Here is a 23850-nt window from a genome sequence, read left to right as displayed (position 1 = left end):
GACACATGAGATCAAAACAAAGTGAGAGGCATTAAGAGACCTGAAGAGATATAATCTCAAACTGGATCATTTGAGTAAAAGGCTCTTACTGAACAAATCTCTTCCCACTGGTGTTGGTTGCCCACAGGAACCAGATGACAAGACCCTACTGCTAAAGCACCATACATTTTGGTTATAGGACATAGAAAAATCAAATAAAAATAGAACGAGAAGCTTCCTCCCTGCTGGTTGGCTCTCCTGGAGTCAGAAAGTACTATACTTGTTGCTAAAAAAGAAAAATCATTACAAGCCCTACCAAACTGAAATTCTGCAAGCTACACCACCAACCTACCAGCCACATGGTCTCACTGTTACAATAAGTAACATAATTGCTATGGGAGTGACCAATTATTTTCTGCTTAAATTTGAGGACAGCTCCACAGAAGGGAATCCACACCTGGTATTATAAATGTCAAAAGTTCATGGGCAGGGGGTTATGGCAACTAGACAAAGAAACCTACTGCTACCGTTTTTTTTTTAAAGGATACATTGTCAAATTACCTTCTAAATCTTTGTAATTTTACACATAGGTTACTACTACTATTAGACTTGGTCAGAGAAACTTCTATTTGCAGAAAGCATCAGTTAAGAGACAAACTCACAACTAGCCAAAGTGCAGAGAGTAAGCAGCTCCTGAAGGAAACATCATCATCACTGGCTCCAAGGCTTGGTTAGGGAACACTGAAGGATGGGAAGAAGTGCTACTAGATGCTGTCGTCTAGAAACAGCAAGGCTGTAGCACCCAGAACTTGCAAACCACAGTGGTTACATGCATGAAGCTTGCACTGATGGAGGAAGGGCCCATGGGACCTCATAAGGCCCGACCCCTCTTTAGGGAGCTATAGAAGTAAAATGGTTGCTAAAGGACGAAAAGTCAAATTCCTCAGTAGGATAGCTACAAGAAACTGTCCTTGTTCAAGTAAATAACCCACTATCCATGTTCATGCAAGCAATCCTAATTCAATGCAGAGTGTGTGAAGAAGTATCTAAGAAACGGACCAGTGGTTAACAGCAAGGGAATGATGGGTAGTTATTTTAAGTTCATGTAAAGCCTGAGGTGTAACAAAAGGAAAAAACGCTTTTACATAAACATGCACTAATAAAAATAAACCTAAAATAATTTTAGTGGCAAATAAGATGTTAATAAATAAAAGTTTGAAATACTGCACAAACCACACAACAAAACTACCCATTTTTTATATAAATCAGATCAAAACATTCTACTCACTCTGAGGCACAAAATTTAGACTTTCACATTCTAAATTGTGGAATTTCTGTACATTTTGCAAACCTAGTCATATTGAAACAACAGGTTACTTACATACCTGTCAAAAGACCTGAACTGCACTGGTGGGTCACCAGACAGATCTCCAAGAGCACCAAGGCAGGCTGGGGGCAGAAGGGCCGGATCCACCGTGACTCCATCTGCTGGCATATTAACCAAGCTTCGGAGAATGTCCTTCACATTGACATTTTTTGAAACTGGAACTGATGGTGTCACCTTCCTATCCAACTCGTTTCCTCCATCAGTTTTTGTTTCCTGAGATTTATTGACTTCCAAAGAAAGAGTGCACAGCACTTCACTGATGGCATCTGGACCTGCGCTGACACCCGGAGGCACTGCTGGAGAAGCTGTAGATGGATTGCTTCCTAAGCCAGAAGCTGTTTCCTCACCGAGGCCAGAGTCTCTCCTTCGAGTAGATGAGGCGCCCTCCTCTGATTCCTCCACCGATGATAGAGGTAAGTGGCTAAATTCTGCTGGTGTGTTTTCTGCATCTTACCCAGGAACAGAAGAGTAAATTAAGAAATCAAGAACTAATCTTTTAAATGTATATTCAAGTCCCAGTAGCCATCCAAGATCTTATGAAATATTTGTCATGTTCTCTCAAAATCAAAAACTATTAAAATAAACTATAAAATGATAGATGTACCTTATATCCAAATAGATGCTAAAATGAGTAAATAATAAATGCCTGCATCAGCCTTCAGAAATGATTTTCAACATATGCAAATTATAACACAAAGTTGAATATTGACAGTTCATAAAGCAAAAACTTCTACATCACACAGTTTCCACTGCTGAAAAAATGGTCAAGCCCTCCAATATGCAGAGTAAATAAGTGGGACTGGTGATCCAGTTCAACAAGGAGCAGCCCATCCCTGCGAAGACAGGGTCTCGTGTATCCCAGGACTGTCAGGAATTCAAGGCCGACCTTAAACTTCTGATCTCATTCTCTCCACCTCTTAAATACAGAGATCACAGACATGTATGACCATGACCAGTTGGTGAGGGAATGGGGAATCAAACTCAGGGCTTCGTGCATGCTAGGCAAGCACTCTACCAGCTGAGATAATTCCAGTAATCCCATTTTGCTGTTTAATTTCACTCTCTCCAATCAAACCTCCAATCATTCTACCAAACATGCTCTCTGCAAGTTCACCCAAATTTAAAGATCATCTTGTGAAATTTAAAGATCAGTCCTCATCCCTAACAGCACTTGACAGCAAAGCAACTGCTGACTGAATGTTCTCTGCTATTTGATAATCCTTTTTTCCATGACGCATAGGTTTTTTTTTTTCTTCTATTACTTCACCAATAGTTTCTCGTTTTTATTAGGTTCAAGAAACTCAAGGGTCAATCCTTGGTCCCTTCAGTCCATGGTTCTCTCATTACCTCTATCCACACGTATTTCTCCTGAGTTATTCCACCCACTTTCCACATTAAAAATACCCTCACAATCTCATCCCATACACAAAGGAAATGTGTGTCTATGTGAGCATGTGCGTGCGTGTGTCTGTGATTTTGATACTTCTCTGCCTTCCCTACATCTTGTATGTCAAAAGATATCTAAAGTCAACAGGTTGAAAACTGAAATATTTCACCCTTGATATACTACAGTATATCGTATAATAATTATTGAATACCTTTTCTTTATAAAGTACCCAAATTAATGTTCAAAAGCACTGTTTTTATGTCATCCAAATATATCTAGAATCTGACTGCCTCTTATTATCTGTGAGGTTAAAATCATAAACCATCAAGTTATCACATCAATTGCTGCATTGTCCTCCTAACTGGTAGTGGAAGGCAATTACTGTAATGATCCTACTAACTCATGCCTGGTGGTATTGAAGAAATCCTTCAATCTTACCTAGGTCAATAGAATAGTTAACCAACAGAATAGAATCAGAGTAACAGCCAGTTCCCAGGCTGAGTTTTAATAAGGCCTGCCAGACTTGACTCTACCAGACTCCAAACCAACTCAGTTTAGAAATTTAACTGACTTCTACACTAATGAGGGAGACTACAGAGAAGCAGAAAAGCCTTTCAAACTAATGGGGGGGGGGGGACAAAGAATTAAATTAACGTAAGACTCAAGACCCTTCCTCCAAATGACACAAGCTGAGGTGCTTCTCTCAGCCAACCCTAGCCTAGAGCCCCCTCAGCTGAGTCACCAGACAGCAGAAAAGCCATCCTAAGACTTTAAGTCCCAGGAAACATCTAGAGCAGGGTGAGCATTCCCAACATGCCATATTCAAATGACACCCACAGAGTCATGAAATGTTAAGATAGTTGTAGTTTTAAACTACTCATTTCAATGTTCTAGGTCACATGGCAGCACAGAACCAAACACTAGTTCTTTCTTTCCCTCTGAGGGGTGTCCTCGAAACAGAATCCAAAATGGTATTTAATATTTTATTTATTACGGCTGTATATGTGTTTATAACATACATATGATATATATTTATATATTTGAACACTAGCACACACACGCCATGGTGCACATGTGGAGGACAACTTACAGGCGTCAGTTCTCGCCTTCCATTGTGAATTCAGGTCATTACAGTTGCCTGGTAAATGTTTTTATCAGCTGAACCTGGCCTCGGAGTCTTATTTTAAAAATACATATCAGTTACAACTCTGTACTCAACATTCCAATAATGGCTCATTTCACTTAAAGAAAAATACATAAACCATCTCTCCTGTCATGTGTGATATTTTATTTATTATCACTTTTCTGTCCTCTAAAATACCATAAAATTTATCTATTAAAAAATATCTTGTCTTTTTCTGCCAGAGATAAGCTTCATGGCAGTAGAGTCTTTTTCTTCCCATAGGTACGAATCTACATGGATACAAGTGCCTAATAGGTACTAAATGAAAACATATGAAAAAAAAAAACCTCCTCTCAGTGCAGCTAGTTCTATAACTATCAGAGCTATTTACCAAACTATACTTCTGTAACTGAAAGCTACTTGCTACTTTTAGAATTATAGTTATCCCTACTAATTGTTTAAAAAACTTCCTAGAACTCTGTTGTAAAAGACTGAATTACCCTTCACAGCAAATACTAAATTAAAAACAATGGACTCTTTACTTATAAAGGATAACACTTTCTCATCTTTTATTAGATGGTTCACTTACAGAACAAAGCTCATCTCATCTCCCAACTGTAAATAATTATACAATATCTAAAATATTGATCAAGATTTACCAATAGGTAAATACTTGGTAAATAACTTACATATTATAAGTTTTATGATATGCAAGCCATTGGTAATCATAAGATATTTTGCTATTAGTAAATATAAACTATGGTCTCACTTGACACATAGTGGGCTTAAGTTCCAGAATCACTGACTTAACCAGATAAAGTTCTGTTTGAACTTGGGTATCAGGGATAAAATGTAGGAACTTACCAGGAGGGGAAGCATTCCCATTTTCACTACCGGTTTCCTTAAGAGACTGACTGTGCTTTTCATCTTGTGGCTCTAAAATGTCTCTGTATTTTGAGACCATCAGAACAGAAATAAAGTACACAACAGCCAAAGCTAAGAATTGAGCTTGTTTGCTATCCTCCTGAGAAATAAACAAAAGTAATTGTTCATGCCGCTATTAACATTTTAATCTTATTTCATACAACATTTAAATATACATGATGTTCACAAATTCTTCAATGTGCATAGAAAATAATGTATCATTTATATAACCATTTATTACTAAATATAATAATTCTAAAATACATTTGAGCAAAGTTCACGAATATGCTTGGCAGTGCCTTTAAAAAAATGTCTATACTTTCAAACACAGAAAAAGAAAACCTGATTCAACTTTAAAAAATGAGTGCTCAATCTTAAGAGACATAGTAAACCACACTTTATATGGTTACTCAAATAGCAATTACCACAATATAAAGGTAACTGATTATTTTTATTTCTCATCAAAAAAAAATCCAATTATATAAATTTAACATCACAGCAATTGTTGGGATTAATGAGTCCTGGCCTTCGGTTGCTTTCCCTCCTAGAACCTTCTAATTGCTAGATGTATTCTAGTTACTAGAAGCTGTGCCTAGTTAGAGGATCAGAGGATCATCTGTTGACCATTGACTGCAGGGTATTTAAGCCTACATGGTGTTAATAAAGACGGGCTTTCTGAGCCAGCGTTTTTGGACCTGCGTGTGTCGATCTGTCTCTGCGTGTTTCTTCTCAACCTCCAGCCCCTTGCCCGAAGCTCGGGAACTGGGGTCTAGCGCTTAGAGCACAGACCGGGGCCGCAGTGAGCGGCAATTAGAGGTCCCCACCGAGATATCGGGAAAGGGAGCGCTGAGAGACCGCCCTTGGAAGCCTCTCCAAGAGAGGTAAGCAGACAGCGTCGTTCCTGGCCAACGGAGACATATTGAGGAGAAAAGATGGGAGGTATCGTTTCTTGGTTCAGAAAAGAGTCGGACGACAGGGAGGAGTTTGATGATTTAGAGCTAGTGGAGGATAGTGAGGAGGATTCATCAGAAGAAGAAGAGGGGTTTATACGTAAGGAATTAAAAAAATCTCTTTAAAAAGCTGAGAAAACGTTGAGTAAAAAAAGACTCACATCAACTCCCTCAGCCCCACGGGTTTACAATAATGAAGGTTGGTAGTCTTATTTGAGTAGGGGCTCTGACACTAAACAAAACAAGGGAATTTGTTTTCGTCCTGTACACATGGTTACACTGGTGATGGAGGTGCCAGACACCAACAACCCAGGGCAAATAATTCACCAACATTTTGCAATACAATTTAAAGAAATGAAACAATTAAAGAAAGCTGCAGCTGTATGTGGGGCTCAAGCGTCCTTCATGTTGGCCATGGTAGAATCTTTCTCTGCTATGAATTTAACACCAGTGATTGGCAGCAATTATGTTGTGATGTCTTATCTGAGGGATATTATCTCCTATGGCGAGGGGAATATCAGGAAAATTGTAAGTAAAAGGCCCAATTAAATGCTCTAGCGGGTCAAGCTCAACGTAATTTAGATATCTTAACTGGGGCTAGGATTTATGCTGACTTGCAGCAACAAATTCTTTATGATCCAGGAGTATTCACCCAAATAGCTACAGCTACCACTAAAGCGTGGAAGGCCCTGCCTAACAAAGCAGCTGGGGATCAATTATCAAAAGTTCTACAAGGACTGTCTGAACCATTTCAAGATTATGTAGATAGACTGTTACAAGTAGCAGGTAGATTGTTTGGAGATGAGACAACAGCCATGCCTATAATAAGGCAACCTGTATTTGAAAATTCCAATAGATATTGTAAGGAAGCATTACGCCCTCACAAAACAGAGTCTAAATGAATATATCAGGATATGCAGAGATATAGATGGGAATTTCATTCAAGGCCAGGTTATAGCAGCAGCTATTCAACCTCGGAGAAACATAAGAGGACTGGGAGAGAGGGCCAGAGGCCGTAATTGTTTTAACTGCGGAACTCCTGGTCATTTTCTAAAGGCATGCCCACAGCTGATAATGAAGGGAAGGAGGAAACCTGGCTTGTGCCCTAAATGCAGAAGGGGAGCACATTGGGCTAAAGACTGTTTCCCTAAAACAGATATAGATGGGAAACCTCTGCCACGTATCATTAATCAACAGCAGTCCCCAAAACCTCAGTGTATGGAGCAATGACTGCGGGACCGCAGGAACGGTACCCTGGCAGTGGCCATGTCCAGTTCCTTCTGCAGAGAAATCCTTTCACATTGCAGACCTTGTCGGAGCCACACCAGAGAGCTCAGGATTGGACCTCTGTGCCTCCGCCAGAGCAGTCTTAACTCCACAAATGGGAGTGCAAGCACTCCCTAGGAGTATATGGGCCCTTACCACCCGGGACTTATATTAGGCAGAAGCAGTACCCTTTTAAAGGGGATCCATATGCATCCTGGGATAGTAGATGCAGACTATCAAGAGGAGATTAAGGTTATGACATCTGTCCAACAGGGGGTGGTGGTAATTCCTCAAGGTAAGCAGATAGCACAATTAGTGTTGATTCCCAACAAGGTTACCAAAATTAAACGAGCCTGTGGCAATCAAGGGTTTGGATCCCCTGGAACGGCTGCTTTTTGGGTTGCACAGTTAAATTAACGGCCCCAACTTAGAATAACTATAGAGGGAAAAGGCTTTGATGGTATTTTAGATTCCGGGGCAGATGTATCAGTTTCATCTTTAAAATATTGGCCAAAGGTACGGCCCTTGGAAAAAGGTACTTACGGCTGCAGAGAATAGATCAAACAACTCCTCAAAAAAGTTCAAAAATATTGAAATGGCATGATGAAGAAGGACATGAGGGTTTTTTCCAGCCATATGTTCTGGCCTGCCTGTCAATCTATGGGGACATGATCTCTTAGCAGAGATGGGGGCAGTCTTAACAACACAACCTACAAAGGTGCCCCCCCCGGAAAGCCACCTCGGTGATGAAAGCTATGGATGGCTAGCCTGTTGGCTAGGGTGAAAGGAGCTGTTTGTGTTTTTCCTCCAGGAACGGATAAGCCCATTTGGGTACCAGAGCGATAAGTCCGGGCTGTGGAAAATGATGAGAAGGGCTCCTGTGATGGGCCTTGAGAATGACACCTGTCGTTCTCTTGATGAGCCTCCTGGTGAGTCCCAATCAAGCGGAAAGAACTGTGTGAAGTCTGGTAAGGAACCCCCTTGTAATTGATCAGTGAGCCAAACTAGTTCTTTGATTTCATCTTTCTATTCCTCAAACAATACTGCTGGAACTGCTTTAAGCAATATGGCGATAGAACTGGCTTCTATTAATCAAACCTTTTCCTTTGTGAATGCTTTGTTTTGTTACATTTTTTGGGCTATGAATATTACTTTAAAGGAATCCTATACAAATGAGTGTAGTTCCTATCTTTCTTTTTTGGAATATTTCTCCGAGAGCCTAGGCACTATTAAATCCCATGTCTGTTTTAGTTTTCTTTCTTTTTTCTTTTCATTTTTGTAGTATGGAATAGCACCTTTGGGGGAAAAGATATTCTTAGTTGTTCTTTCAGAAACTGTGGCCTGAGCAACTGCCAGGATGACCACTCCAGTGCTGCCTTGGTGGTTCGGGTACGAGCCATCATACCACTGCCAATTACTAAAAGGACTAGGCAGACTGAGATGACCCTGTGTCGAGAGAAACGAGATTCTGGAGAGACAGCTGCAGTGGTTGCTGTCATCCCGGTGTCTGCTGTTGCAGCCATGGTCGCAGGACTGGCAATGGCACAAACATCGTTGGTGTCGGACACTGGATAAACTGGAGAGACAAGTCAACGATGCTCTCCAGACTCAGAATGCCCTGAGTGTCCATATTAAATTTGGACTTTCAAATTTAAATCAACAGACTGCCCTATTGTAGGAGCAGGTGGACTTATGGCTAGTACAACAAATGTCTTGTTCATTATTCCATTTGTATGACATCTGTTGATATTGCTAATGCCTCTTATGTGGTAAAACAACTTAATGGTTACTTGAATAACCGTTGAAATATTACAATTAGCACACCAGATTGTAACAGTTTAGCCAAAGGGCTGGTTGAATACCATAGCTCAAATGGGAGGCTGGGTCCAGTGGTGATTGGGGACCCTATTGCTGGCAATTAATGCCTGTTGCCATGGGCATTCATTTCTGAATTCTCTGTAAGATCAGACAACCCATGAGAATGCAGCATATGGTCACTTAGCAAGTCCTTCTGACCCGGTTGGCCAGTAAGGTTTGGTTGCAAATACTGCACCAACAATGAAGACTCCTCCACAGACGGGCAACTTCTACAGAAGAGGGACCACCTAAGACAGGGAAGGGGCCTCCCAAAGACAGGTAAGGGTTTACTCTTCTGAGATGACCTAAGACAAGAGGGTCTTCTGTTTTATAAAAAAAAAAAAATATGGGGCTGGAGAGATGGCTCAGAGGTTAAGAGAATTGCCTGTTCTTCCAAAGGTCCTGAGTTCAATTCCCAGCAACCACATGGTGGCTCATAACCTTCTGCAATGGGGTCTGTGCAGGCATACACACAGACAGAATATTGTATACATAATGAATACATATTTTTTAAAAAGTCAGTGGTCAACAGGTGATCCTCTGATCCTCTAACTAGGCACAGCTTCTAGTAACTTAGAAGGTTCTAGGAGGGAAAAGCAACTGAAGGCCAGGACTCATTAATCCCAACAAGCAGTGTTGCAGTATGATACCCAGAATATCCAGAACAAACATCCAGTAAGAAGTAAAGATGTCACATAGAGAAACAGGTGGAAAATGAATCTTCAGAGTATTTTACACACAAGCAGAATACAAAGCATTCTCCTCAAAAAAAAGGACAAACTAACCTGAGGCACAGAGACAGCCATCATAACTCTACAGACGGCCTGCATGTGACTATCAATGACCTCTGTGTCTAGTCAAGAAGATGCTACACACATCCCTTCTGTTGACATCTCAGAAAGGCTTAGCTTAATAATTTTAATTTTAAAAATTAGTGTCTACCAAATCCTAAAATTAAATGAATCTCAAGAAGTTGGTACTTGGTTAGCTTCTAAGTCTAAACATATATGCCAACATATTGGTATTTGCCCTAGGCCTTTAGCTTTGTTCCCTAAAACACAGATGGGAATTTAAGGGACAATTATATTAAACATTGATTATTATCAACCATTCTCATAAAATAAAGATAAATAAGCAAGACTATAATAACTATTGTCAAAAGTTTTAGATATAACTTCAGGGGAAAAAAAATCAGATCTCAAACTCTCCCTTAACAGGTCTACTTGAAACAATTCTTAGACACATTTCTAATACGATAAAATCTATGATATCTTGTAAATCTGCACGTATAAGTTTCTCAGTCTTGGTAGAAAAGATAAATTACATTTTTTTATTAAACAACCCTTTCCTGCCATGTGTTATAACTGATACCAATATGATCATTAGGCAAATCATTTATGAGGTGGTCTTAGCCAATTATTGACTACTTATGCCTAACTAATTCCTTATTCATCACATTAAATTACTCACTTCCTCCACCTCTTTCTAGTAACCATGGATTTAAGCAGAAAACAACCTATCCCTGCCATCTTCCTAATGGGGCTATAAATGAGATACTACATACACAGAACCTCGTCCTGTACTATTCAGTCAGTGCTCAAAACATCCTGAGCAGTGACAATACTCCAAATTCTATACTTGAATCAAGACCTAGTCAAGAACACAAGAGGGCACTAAAATACCAGAAAAAAGAGTAAGGAAAAGAAAACTGCTGCTCTGAAAAGTTCATAAGAAACATAAAATATCCAATACGAAATAGATCGTAAGTGTTCAACAAGTAATTACTAAAGATAATAGTCCCTATAGTGGGATTACAAATGACTTTAAGACTTATATTTTATAAAACTTTAAAAACGTAACATCAAAATCTGCTAACACAAAATTTTCTTTTAAAAAGTTAAAAAGACAGGAAGACAAGTAACTATAGTCACAGCTCTAAAATGCCACAATAGGAGACACATTTTTTTAAGCATCCTTTATTACATTTTAAAAATCCCTTGAGGGGCCAGGTGGTGGTGGCCCACGCCTTTAATCCCAGCACTCAGGAGGCAGAGATGGGGATCTGTAAGTTTGAGGCCAGCCTGGTCTACAGAGCGAGTTCCTGGTCTACAGAGTGAGTTCCAGGACAGGCTCCAAAGCTATAGAAAAATCCTATCTCGAAAAATGGAAAAAAAAAAAACTTGATGGAAAAAAATTAATAATCAGTAAAATAATACAATGTTAGGAGAAAGCACATATCATTACAATAAGTGCAAGGATTCTGGAGGCAAGACAAGTGGGTATCAATTCTGACTACCATTTACTAAAAACATCACTTGACCAGGTTACTTTCGATCTCCATACATCAAATTCTTCACCTGTAAAATGGAGTTATGAAAGTACACAATTTTTTGAAGTTTTGTAACTTGCTGAGCACATGAGAAGAACAGGCAATGGGTTGTTATTTTACTCTGATAAACTAGTTGTTTATTTAGATAATCCCTAGTGCCACTGTATGCTTCTAAAAAACATTGCCAAGAATCCTGTTTTCTAGGCCTGCCTGTTGAAACCCTCTGTATTACCTCTCAGGGAATCTACTTTAAGGACTTCAGGCCCAAGAGGAAGCACATACTAGCTAAGAGAACTCTTGAAGGAAATGTTTGAACTTACGATGTCTCTGAAAACAACTGCTCGAAGCCGATTAATGTCCATGTCTTGCAGGAGCCTGTCAAGATCTCTTACTGGAGATATACCGCCAGTTACAATGTCCACTGGGCTCTATTTGAAATAAAACAGTAATAACAATACATATATACATTAAACCAATTTAAAGAACACAGTAAAGTGTCAGAAAACCATGCCATATTATGTTTTCTTGTGGGAGTTGGTTATGGCAAGAGACGTCACATGGGGAAAATTGACATAACAAGGAAAAGTATTAGAAAAACAGACAAGAGTAAGTATACAAAATGTATTTAAATATAAATATGTCATACTGACAAAAGATAATGACTATTTAAGACTATATCAGATGTATTTAGCTTGATGTTGAAATGAGCAAACTGTTAGCATCTTAATTGTGGAATACAGATATGCTTTTGTGAAATGAATGAGTCCACATCTTACTTTTGCTGCAGACTTCCCCATGGGCATCAGGCCATGCACTGTCTTCAAGCTTTGTGCTACATCTCCTCGAGCTCTCAGCTGTGAGTGCTGCTGACACTCCAGGCAATTCCTTACAGCCACTGCACACACTATATTGTATTTTAAGACAAAGATTGGGAAAGAGAAGAAAGTTATATTTAAGGTTACAGCAAAGATATAAATCACCTACACAGTACGAGTCCCGTTACACTTTATTCAAAACAGATTACCTTCAACAAATTCCTAAAATGTCCCTAGACTCTCACCTAATGTTTATTGTCTGATTTTATTCTCTGCTACAGTTAGGAGCTGGGAAAAAAGCTCAGGTAGCAGAGCGCTTATCCAGCATTACTGAGACTTTAGGTTTAATCCCTAGTCTCAGCATAAAACAAGGTTTAGTGGTATATGCCTGTATTCCAACACTTGAGAGGAGGAGGCAGCAAGATCGCTAGTTCAAATGTCATCTTCAACTACACAGCAAGTTCAAAACCAACTTTCATGGAATCTTATTTCAAAAAATGTCCTGCAGCAGCCTCAAAAACAATTTAGGGAGTTCTGCTGAAAGGGAATCTCTTGTGCTACAAAGGGCTGAACCCCGAGCCTCGGAATGAGAGTCAGCTAATCTAACACTGTGTACAGCAAACCCAGCTCAGAAATCCTAATAAGTTTAAAGACAGAGCAGGCCGATGCAGACAAATCTGCATTCAGATTTCAACTGCACTAATTATGGTTTTAAATTTGAGATAAATTTCCTGATTTTTTGATCTACAATTCTCTCGTGGACAAAAGAATAAAATGGTTGTCATTAAAATATCAAACTCAACACTAATGACAGAAGTTAAAAAATGATATATTTATTATGACTTTATGAAGACAGTCATTTATAAAAACAGCATAAGTCATAGTTCCTAAGGATTTGCTTTCATTTCTTAGGTCCTCTCTCTCCACTATATTGTCTCCATAAGCAAGTCAATTAACCAAATCTCAGCACTTACTCCTAGATACAGGAAACCTTATGCAAAGGAGAGGGGTTTACTTTACCTAGCAAAGCCGTCTTCAGACTCAGCAGTCAAACAGTCATTCTGAGGACATTTGCGTTCACTTAAGGAAGAAGTGTTCCCAGAAAACTGAGATTTAATGATTTTTGTTAACTAATTTAATAAACTATCCAAGCTTATTTGAATAAAAGTGTACTTGAGTGATGACCACGTAGACCATGCCTACTGAAGTGTGTTTGGAAGAGAAAGGGATCAGCATCTCATGGTACTTGGAAGACCAACTTGGGCCTCACCCAAGATAAATATGCATGCTAAGAAGATCTGATGATGACGTATAAAATCTGCAGGGCACTACTTCAGAAAAGAGAAGCTAACAGAGAGGGTGACTGTTAATCAGAATCACCTCAGCAACATGTTGATTATGCCCAACCCATGACAAACTCGCTAACTACCTCAATGTGCTCCAAAACGCAGGTGCGTGGCAACATGGCAAGCATACACATTCTCCTCAAAATAAGAAAAGTTTTACTTATCCATCAGTGTGGATGACTGAGAATGTTAAATATAATTCTTAACTAATGGCTTTTAAGAGCTTACCAAGTCGGAGACACTGCCGTAGAATTCCTCCAGACGACATATTTTTTTCAGCTTCAATTTCAGTGAATCCAAGAGAACTTGCAAATACAAGCACATCCACGAGGCTAATTAGCCTCTGCAAAAATGTCACTGAGGTTTCTACTGAAAGACCTTGAGTAGGCTCAATATTCTCCAGCTCGTGCTGCAAAGTAGAAAGTCTGGTAATTATGTCTCCTACTAATTATGTATATTGGCTTCCGCAAATTTCTACCTTTTTTCAAGGTCAGGCTTTCCGGAAATCTAGAACAATAGACTGATTTGCTCTTTTGATGTAAAAAGAAAAAAACAATAAGAATACTTCCAAAGGATTCTTCATGAGCTCACTCATGCCTGATAAAGTAACATTCTTCATAGGTTTTTTTTTTTTTTTTAAATATTTATTTATTTATTTATTATATATACAATGTTCTGTCTGTGTGTATTGCAGGCCAGAAGAGGGCACCAGACCTCTCTACAGATGGTTGTGAGACACCATGTGGTTGCTGGGAATTGAACTCAGGACCTTTGGAAGAGCAGGCAATGCTCTTAACCGCTGAGCCATCTCTCCAGCCCTCTTCATAGGTTTTTCATTCCTGCAACACATGCTAAGATTTTTTTCAAGTAAATATGAAGGTGTGTATTTTATTACAGCAGTTATGATGTACAGCAACCACTGCATTAAACTTTAATCATAAGATACAATCATACTATCACACCACTTGTATGTAGTAGGTAAGTTCTTACTGTGGCCGACGTAGCAGCTGAGAGCAATGGCAGTATACCCCCACAAGCCATGACCATGTTGTCCATCACTTGAGAGATGAGATGAATTGTGTTGTGTACAAAGATGACATTATCGCTGCTATTCACGAAGTCCATAACTGTCTTTGTTGAATGGCTGTCCAAAGATAAATTATGTTTACTGATGAAGCTAAAGAAAGGAAACCAAAGTATGCCTGCTGAAGGCGAGGCAGAAAAGAAAATGCTTTTAAGTCTGGGGGTGCACACTTCCTCAGAACAAGTAAAGTAAGTACTCCTCGCCAGCAGTTACTGTCTATGTCCAACACATAGCTGTGCTAAAGCACAGACACTATTCGTCATATATCTGAGTTAACGAATTGAATGAAACCATACTTATTGAGAAGTCAAAGCAAAAATTAAGAGGCAAATGGTACTACATGTGCTATTAAAAATTAATTTTTACTACTACTTTCTTATATAATGGTATAAAATTCTTTTAAATATGGTAAGAGTCACATACAAACAAAAATCAACAAACTGGGTTGTTTAAAAATTGCAAATTGCACAATGGAAAATACATAGATTTCTTATGATAAATATAAGAGCAATGTTGTACATGAATTTCAACTAGATTTTGGCATTTACAATAATAAGTCTACTTGGAACACCTACCTTCTAGTTAATTCTAGTATGAAAAAAATTATATAAAACGTTAAGTAATTTTTAATAAGGGAAATCTTGAATTCAAATTGGGTTTCCATGCATAGAACGGAAAATAAAAGTTAATGTGATAAAATACCAACATAGAATAATTTGCTTTTTCAATCAAATGTATGGAGTAATGTAAAATGTTTACATAAATTTCTTTGAAAAGAGAAACTAAGATTTATATATGTCAATCTCTAGTGAACACCTGAACAAACCTTCTCCACATCTGTATATCTGTTTCTATGGAAAATAAGAGATCAGTGAGCAAACGCTGATGCATCTGAGACCACTTGAACTCAGGAATGCGAAACATGGTAGACCTCCTTTGCTGGTCAACAGCATCTGGGGCTGTTCCTTGCCCTGGCTCTTCCTGTTGCCTTGATACCTAATAGAGAAAAGTTTAAGAAGTTATAAAGTAGGTTTAACTTCAAAAAGAAAAACATTAGCAAAGAAAGACTATCAACAAGTAGTCTTACCATACAGTCAAAGCAAAGCCACCAACAACACTAATACCACAATTCAACAAAAATTAGCATGGAGCCATGTTATTGTAGACATTGTCATTGTGTAGCATTTCACAAAGGAACCAAGCAGTTTTTAATTTTGAATATTAGCAAAGACAACAATATTTATTATCCAGACAGTAAATAGATTATTCTTTGTTAGTTAAAATAAGAATTAACAAAGGTCAACATAATAAACAGCAGATAAAACAACAACAACCAAAAAAAAGGGAGGAAATGAGGAACAAAGGTTAAGAAAAAGAGGTGGGGAAGAAAAGCAATAATAATTATATGTAGCACATGTCACTGTGAAATACTGATTAAAAAGAAAGCTGTGCATCTCAATCACACAGACTCCCCTCATAGTACCAACAGACCCTTAAATTTGAAACCACACTCATGCACTGGAAAATACACACTCCCAGATTTAACTGGAAAAGCAATGTGCTAGAACTGATTTAGCTGAAGAAGAAAAAGCAAGTAATTCCTATAGCTGCTTTATAAACTAAACTTATGCCAATTCTAAAGTTTGAAGGTGGTAATGATTGGTGATGCTGTGTTAAAATAATAACAAAAATTGCCACTTAATGAACTCACGTTAGTTAGCCTTGAGAGTATAATCAGTAGGAGAGTATTTACACAGCATACATAAAACCCTGTGTTCAATCCTCAGCACCACAAAATTGAATGAATGAGAAAACAGTCATAAATTCAGACTAATTGCCAAATATTATATAACCGTTTGACATATACACTTACATAATTGTTAGTAATATTATACTAACCAAATAAAAGTATCCACGCTTACTGTTTTTAACAGTGCAAATTCATGACAAAGAGACAATGCAGATACACACAGTGAACACAAACAAATACGCAGGCAAAATATGCATACATTTTTTTAAGTTTTTTTAAAGACAGTTCTATAATACCTCAAGCCCATGTCGTTGCGGCTGGGTTGCTTCCATGCTTGTACTTGCCTTCAGTTCCAACCTCTCAGTATCTGAAGCAACACTGGAAACATCGAGCTTAGCAATCTTTTGCTCGGAAGTAACAGGAGCCTCGGAGCCATTATCAACACAATCACTAACTGATTCAGTTTCTCCAGCAGGGTTGGTTGCTTTTATCCCTTCATCCAGCACCTCATCAATGTCTGACTGCACAGTTGTTGGGGAAACAGGAGCTTCTGGTGAGGTAGCTAACGGCCGTGGTGTGGCCATAGTTATGAACGTAGAATCTTTAGAATCTCCAGTTTCACTATCATTTTGAATCTTAGTACCTTCACAGTCCTTTTCACACGTGGCTTCAGGGGCAGCTACAGACACACTATTACCCTGGAGCTCTGTGGGCAGACCGGCTTCCTCGCTAGCGCTGCCTGCTACCTTCAGTTCCACATAATCATCATCATCTTCCTCCTCTACTCCAGATTTTTCCAGTAATTCTGGCAACTCTGCAGCATCTTGTTCTGAGGGAGAACTTATGGAAGCACTTATTTCACTGATGATCACAGTATCTTTGCCAGGTAGTTCAAAAGAATTAGAGACAAGAGTCATAGATTCTACTGCCTCAGAAGAAGCTTCTAAATCGCATGCATCCTCTGTCTTGTTTGTTGCTATTTCTTCTAAATTGGCTTGATTCAGTAACTCTTGGCTTCCTTGCTCCATCTTCTTTTGGTCATTAGATGTATTGGGTGTCTGCAGTTCAATGTTGGATGCAGAATCCACTGAACTTGCCTTTCCAATACTTGAGTTCTCATCACTATTTCTAGTAAAATGAGGAGAGTTGGGAGAATCCTTCAGATCTGAGTGTTGGGGCCCAATTGAAACATCACCATCCCTGGAAACATCAGTAACTTCTGGAACCAGACTTGAAGAACATGGCCCTAATCCTTCATCACCTTTTCCCTGCTGCTCTCTAAATATATTGGCAAGATTTTCTTTGTGTATTTCAAAAGTAACCTATAAGAAATATATATAATCAGTTAAGAGATGTATTTTTAATGAGCACCACTTATAGAACATAAAATTAAAATTCTTTCAACAATTTCATAAATGTATAACTAATGATAAAACTTATGCTACTTATAACTCCTCATTTTGATAAAATAATTTGAATGATAACAGGTGGCATACTGTGAAATTACAAGAACACAATTACTCATAAAACTTATTCATAAAGACATATGGGAAAAGAATTCATAATTCCTCTAGCCTCTCTATATATTATGCCAGGATCTAAGTATAGGCCCACTGGAAAGAGCATTACACACTGGATAATATACAGCTTTAATAACATGAAAACCCATTTCTTTATCATTTATCCTCAGAAGAAAATTTTTAAATAAATTAATTATCCTTGATATTATGGCAGCTCTAAATATAGCTATAAGACCCAAAATCTTATTTATACTTAGCTAATGGATACAAGTTATTTTCATAATGGAGAAAAAAGTCAAATGTTCCCACAAAGGTTAACCATTATTTTCAAAGTTTGAACTGGTTACAAATGGTGTCTCCTTCATTTGGTTCTCTCTCTTTCTGTGCAATACAAAAGCTGGAGCTTTATAAGACAGAACACAAGACCAAAAATTTTGAAATCCCAAGTACGTAATATAAGTATATGTAAATGTAAATATATATAATATATTCATCCTACTGTCATGTTGGATTGGGGACTGAGTTATTAAGGGGAAAAAATACTACAAGTTAGATAGCATTTACTTTCAGGATTTGAAATGCTTTTAAAATTTTAAATTCAGTTGGTTTACTAATTTACCTTTAATTTATTCCAACATTCTAAAAGCTAAGTGATAACTGAATAATTACCACCGTCGTTATCTTTTTATGCTGTTTTCTAAAGGTATTTGTGACTTAAAAGTGATAATTCACAATTAATTGCCAGATATTGTTCTAAATTACCCAGCTAAAAGACTACTCATTAATCTTCACAATCATTTGATTGCTAATCTATAGCTGTGTGTAATGTTTGGAAAGCACTTCTTTAAACTCCCAGTTAAAGGTACTGATGTGCTATTAACGACAAGACTTTTTGCCACTTCCTACAACTTAGTTGGCACTCAAATTTACTAACTAGGAGATAAAGGAGAAATTAACAAGGACACTCTTATTATCTTTTATTTCATATATTAAGAATGCTTAGCACATAAAAGTTTAGACCTTTTAAAAATTGGTAGGCACGTCTAGCAACTAGATTTGCTTTAAACAAGTGTATCTTTTGACTGTGGTAATTTGTACAACGTTTGTTGAAAGTGATAACTTGGTTTCTAGTTCTTAGGTTAACAATGTTTTCCACAACAGATAAATAAGACATATGTTTTCAAGGCAACTGAATCATTCCCTATGTGAAATCAATGTACATCAGTCAAAAGATTACTACAAACAAGCAAGATCTTTTAGAGACTGACAGAACAGCATTCAATATTCATACATGGAAGAAGTAAAATAGTAAAATAAAATTACAAATATTGATTTGTCATACACAAAGCACTTATTCAAATGTATATTCAATAATTTTTCTACTATTAAAGTTTTCTAGTGAGAAATCAAATTTGAGGCATATGCTATCTCAGGGAAACTATTTAAGTGAATATATTATGAAAATAACATTACAAGCTTAAAAACAAAGGGAAACTACCCCATAAGAAAAACAAGTGATATAGGCCATAAACACTGTACATTCATTCCTTCATACAATAAACCAAAAGTGATTCAGAAATAGGAAAGTTCACATGGCTCAAATACAAATAGTATATGGTATAAAAATGTCTTTTTACCACAGTCTACCTCAAATGCAAAAATTCTACCAACAATCAGGTAATTAATCAACTATTAATTTCTCATGTGTTATGCCTGAGTATTGTTTTTCATATACGCACAGGTATAAATTGCCCTATAAAAACTGTTATATTAGAAAAAATCCTATATTAAAAAATATTGGAATAAGCAATATTTCAAATTTTTTAACCTAATTATTTTTGGTCAATTAGATCAAAATAATATTATTTTAAAGTCTTCTTATAATAAGTTGGTACAGAATATTTTATAAATCTAAAGTAATTTTTACACATTCTTCCATGAGATATCTGAGTGTGCCCCTTGGGCATAATTGTATTGTCTCTCTCTGTAACTTCTAATTGGGAATACTAAGACATAACTGTGTTGTCTCTCTCTGTAATTTCTAATTGGGAATACTGATGTCGAATTTTAAGCAGGTCTTCCTAATCTGCTACTGGTCTTTTGACTCTGAGTTTTAGAAGAACTGTGTTTGATTATTTGGTTTTTTTGGGGGGGTTTTTGTTTTGTTTGGGGGGGTTGGTAACAAAGATGTATTTATTTGCTTGCAGTTGACAGAGTTCAGAGTGCTCTATCAAAAAATACAGTACTGGGGCTGGAGAGATAGCTCAGAGGTTGAGAGCATTGTCTGCTCTTCCAAAGGTCCTGAGTTCAATTCCCAGCAACCACATGGTGGCTCACAACCATCTGTAATGAGGTCTGGTGCCTTCTTCTGGCCTGCAGTCAAACACACAGAATATTGTTATACATAATAAATAAATTAATAAATAAATAAATAAATATAAAAAAACAGTACTTTAAGCATCTAATGTATTTTAAGCTGAGGAACTGAAAAATGTTGGGAAGACCTCTGAACTAAAGTAAAGCTCCCATGTCTTAAGAAACAAGTCATGAAACTAAGACATGCCCCCAAAGACACCCTCCCTGTAATGGGAGGAAAAGAATAACCTTATTTCCACAAAGAGTAGATACTGGAAGGAATTTAAACTTCTGACAATTTGCTAATTTACTTGTAGCTCATGCCTCTTCATCTTATGTCTTTCCACAATGTTTCCTCTTTGTCTAACACAGCATAAAAATAGCAAATTTAATGGCTTCACTGATTATTCACATCCTTATGAAGGGCTTAAAATTTATTTTAAATGAATTGATAGACTTATTTACTTTTGTCAGTCTAATTGCCAATGGCCTGGCCATTAAGATAAAATGCATAGGCAGGAAAGCATTTTCTCCCCTACAAGAGTTTTCTCAAATTTGCTGATGAGGGAGGGGGACTTGATCGGGGGAGGGGGAGGGAAATGGGAGGTGGTGGCGGGGAGGAGGCAGAAATCTTTAATAAATAAATTTTTAAAAAAAGAGTTTTCTCACAAATCTGCAGTTCTTACTCTAAAGTTCACCATTATTACTAAGCAACCATAATAAATGTAAAATAAACTTCCTCCTTTCATAAAATGATTTAAGCAACATTTCCTTACCAATATGACATGAGTATATAAAGAAAAACCCTTAAGAGCATTAGTATCTGTATTAAATATGGTAATACCTGGGAATATTCTAGAATTTACTTAAAATAAAATAAAAACTTGTTACCCAAATTTTCAGAGTGTCATAATTCCTAAGTAGTAACCGTTCACCAATCAATAATACTCTTTTCAAGGCACTCAATTAAGCTCATTTTCAAATGTGATTCCTTGTGCATGTTTAAGTTCTTAAGCAAAAGCTAACATATTGATGACTCATCACAATACCAGAAGCATTTGGTATCACTGACAAATACTTAATAGCAATTCTATGATTTTCATTACATAAAGATAAGACAACTCATGACAAAATAATACAGGAACCAGATTGTGATAGTACAAATTCATAATGCCAGCACTTGTGAGACAGAGGCAGGAGACTCTGGAGTTCAAAGTCAGCCTTACCATTTGAGTGGTCATATGGAAACCTACTACAGTAGAAGCTTCTTAAAACACATATATTAAAAAAAATCTAAATGGAATCACCAAATAATGGAGGAGACAAAGGCCCAACTAGGCTTCTCTTTCCACCAAATGCAATCTTCAGTGCCAAGAATGTGTTATATCTAATTGAATTGTTGGCCAAATGGACCCGCATGGAAGCACCCAAGCAACTCGGGCTATTGCCAAGGCTACTTACTAGTTTTCCTTCACAAACTGATAGTACAGCCCTATTACTGAAGACAATACCTACAAAACTCATTCAGCATGGAGAAGTAAAACTGATGGCTACCTAGAATCTCCTAATATTCATGGAACTGGAAGTACTCTGCATACTACCAGAAGAGAAGGGTAACCACCAACCCAGTACTAGATCCAGCAATCTACAGTGGTAACCTGCTGCGCAATATGTTGATGTAGTGGCACAAAGCTGTGGGAGTAACCAACCACTATTTGATTGGATTTATGGCCCACTCCATAAGATAGAACCCATGTCAGACACTGCTTAGGTGGCCAAGAATTTGAGAGTAGATAGGCCATGAACCTGGAGAAAACCAAACACCACTGTTCTGCCAAAGGAACATAGCAATATAATGACTTCTAATGGCATTCTGCACACCCATAGATCAGGTCTCACTTTGCCATCACAGAAAAGTTTCCTCTTGTAGTAGAGATGTTAATTAATATACAGGCCCACAACTGAAAAAAAAGTGCTGAGAATGAGAGATACTGAAACACTCAGTCCTAAATGGGATGTCTTCATTAAATCTCCCATCAGTACCGATGTTCTGTGTTGTTGGGTGTCAAATGTTGGGTGTTCTGTGTTGTACAGGTCATCAAAGAAAGGGGTTACTCCACGATGAATTTTAGGCCTGTGTGGCAGCAGGAATGCCCAACTTCTGATAGACTGACCCTCGCACAGCTGTTCAAAGGCATATTTATTGATTGTTAGACAAAGTTGTTTTTTGGATAAACAAGTTCCTCATACCAAAGTCCCTGAACTAATCTATGTTTTTCTGAAGGAAAGCATCACACCCCCGCCACTTTAGTCTTCACTGCACACTGTTTGCAGTACCCAATAACCCAAGAGCTCCAGGTTGCCAGAAGTGTCTTGTGACTAAAGTCATGCAAAGGTTGTAAAGCTGCTTCAGAAAAACAACTGTATAAATCACAGAGGACAATCAAATTCCACCAAAATCCCTTCATGGTTAAAGTACTTCCAGAAAGCAACTACCCTTGATACAGTGATTCTGCTAGATTCCTACAATACCTCGGGAGAACTATACAAAGAGGAAGTGGAAAGATTGTAAGAGCCAGGATGGACAGAGGACACTAAGGAAACAAGACCCTCTAAACACAACAGGACAGACACACAATATGAACTCACAGAGACACTGGCAGCATGCACAGGCCTGCATGGGTCTGCACCAGAGAGGTTCACAGTGCTGAGAAGAAAAATGGACATGAGAACTCATCCCTAACCCAGAAGTTATCTCTAATTGACAACCGCTCTCAAAGAAAAATATCAGTGTTCTTCAATGGAGACTTCCTATGTGTATGAACCACACTTAAGAGCAGGCCTCGTGCCCAGCAGCAAATGGCATTTTTGAAGATATTTTGTCTCAAACTACGTTTGTTGGGCCATTTTTTTCCTTACAGGTCTTTTGTTTACATATTATGAATTCTCATTATGTATTTTTATGCTGTGTGTATGTATGTGTGTGTTATTCTTGTGTTTTCTCTTTGTTTTGTTTTTTGTTTTGTTTTATTCTAGTTTGATTTGGTTTTTTTATTTGTCTTTCTGTTTTCTAAAGAGAGAAAGGTGTGGAATTGGACATGTGGGGAGATGGGGAGGATCTGGGAACACATTATAGAAGGGGAGGGAAACCATAATCATAATATATTTTTAATTATTTTTAATGAAAAAAAAAGAAAAAGAAAAAAAGGGAGACTGCCTAAGCTATACAGGGGCACCCTGTCACAAAAAACAGTGGCTAAGAAAGGATATAGCTCAGAGAGTGGGTTTTGCACAGTCCTCACAAACCTGGCTTTCCCCCAATGCTGCAGAAAGAGCAGCAGCCCAGAATAAATAATGTAATGATCATTTCTACTTTAATAAGAAGTAATCATCATCAATTTTATTTTCTTTGTCCCTAATTTTGCAAAGATAAGATGCTTTTCTCATCCAACATATCCTGATTGCAATTGCCCTCCCTCAACTCCTCCCAGTACCTCCTCCCATCCGGATGGGTCTCTCATTAAAGAAGAGGCTTCTAAGAGAAAACAACAAAACAAAACATAAAAAAATAAAACATAAGCTCAAACAAAAACTATCGTATTCAACTTGGGTAAGGCAAAACAACAGAAAGAAAAGAGCCCAAGAGAAGGCACAAGAATAGCCATACCCCTGATCTCATCTGACCAATTTTACTTTCTTGAAAAAAAATCTAAACACATGTTTACATGCAAATCCAGTATCTAAACTACTAAAAATTTTTAGGAAGCAGTTTCATGCA

General features: G+C 37.7%; 1 protein-coding gene across 5 annotated transcripts in view; it reads right to left on the bottom strand.

Moving 5' to 3' along the window:
* The window catches only part of Lrba (LPS responsive beige-like anchor protein), a 478393-nt gene that overhangs the window by 364647 nt on the left and 89896 nt on the right, over positions 1-23850 (bottom strand). For 3 of the 5 annotated variants that reach the window (XM_075950353.1, XM_075950356.1, XM_075950354.1), the window contains exons 23-30: positions 16494-17519; positions 15274-15443; positions 14354-14507; positions 13592-13772; positions 11979-12106; positions 11523-11630; positions 4741-4900; positions 1365-1815 (exon numbers count right to left, since the gene is read on the bottom strand). In XM_075950353.1, the coding sequence (XP_075806468.1) occupies positions 1365-1815; positions 4741-4900; positions 11523-11630; positions 11979-12106; positions 13592-13772; positions 14354-14507; positions 15274-15443; positions 16494-17519 (2378 nt within the window). The remainder of the gene's footprint in view (positions 1-1364; positions 1816-4740; positions 4901-11522; positions 11631-11978; positions 12107-13591; positions 13773-14353; positions 14508-15273; positions 15444-16493; positions 17520-23850) is intronic. The other 2 variants (XM_075950355.1, XM_075950357.1) reach the window with 1 other exon arrangement.

The sequence above is a fragment of the Microtus pennsylvanicus genome, chromosome 16, assembly GCF_037038515.1.
Source record: "Microtus pennsylvanicus isolate mMicPen1 chromosome 16, mMicPen1.hap1, whole genome shotgun sequence".
Classification (NCBI taxonomy): domain Eukaryota; kingdom Metazoa; phylum Chordata; class Mammalia; order Rodentia; family Cricetidae; genus Microtus; species Microtus pennsylvanicus.
Note: the sequence above shows the minus strand (reverse complement) of the source record. Positions and strands in the feature narration are given on the sequence as shown.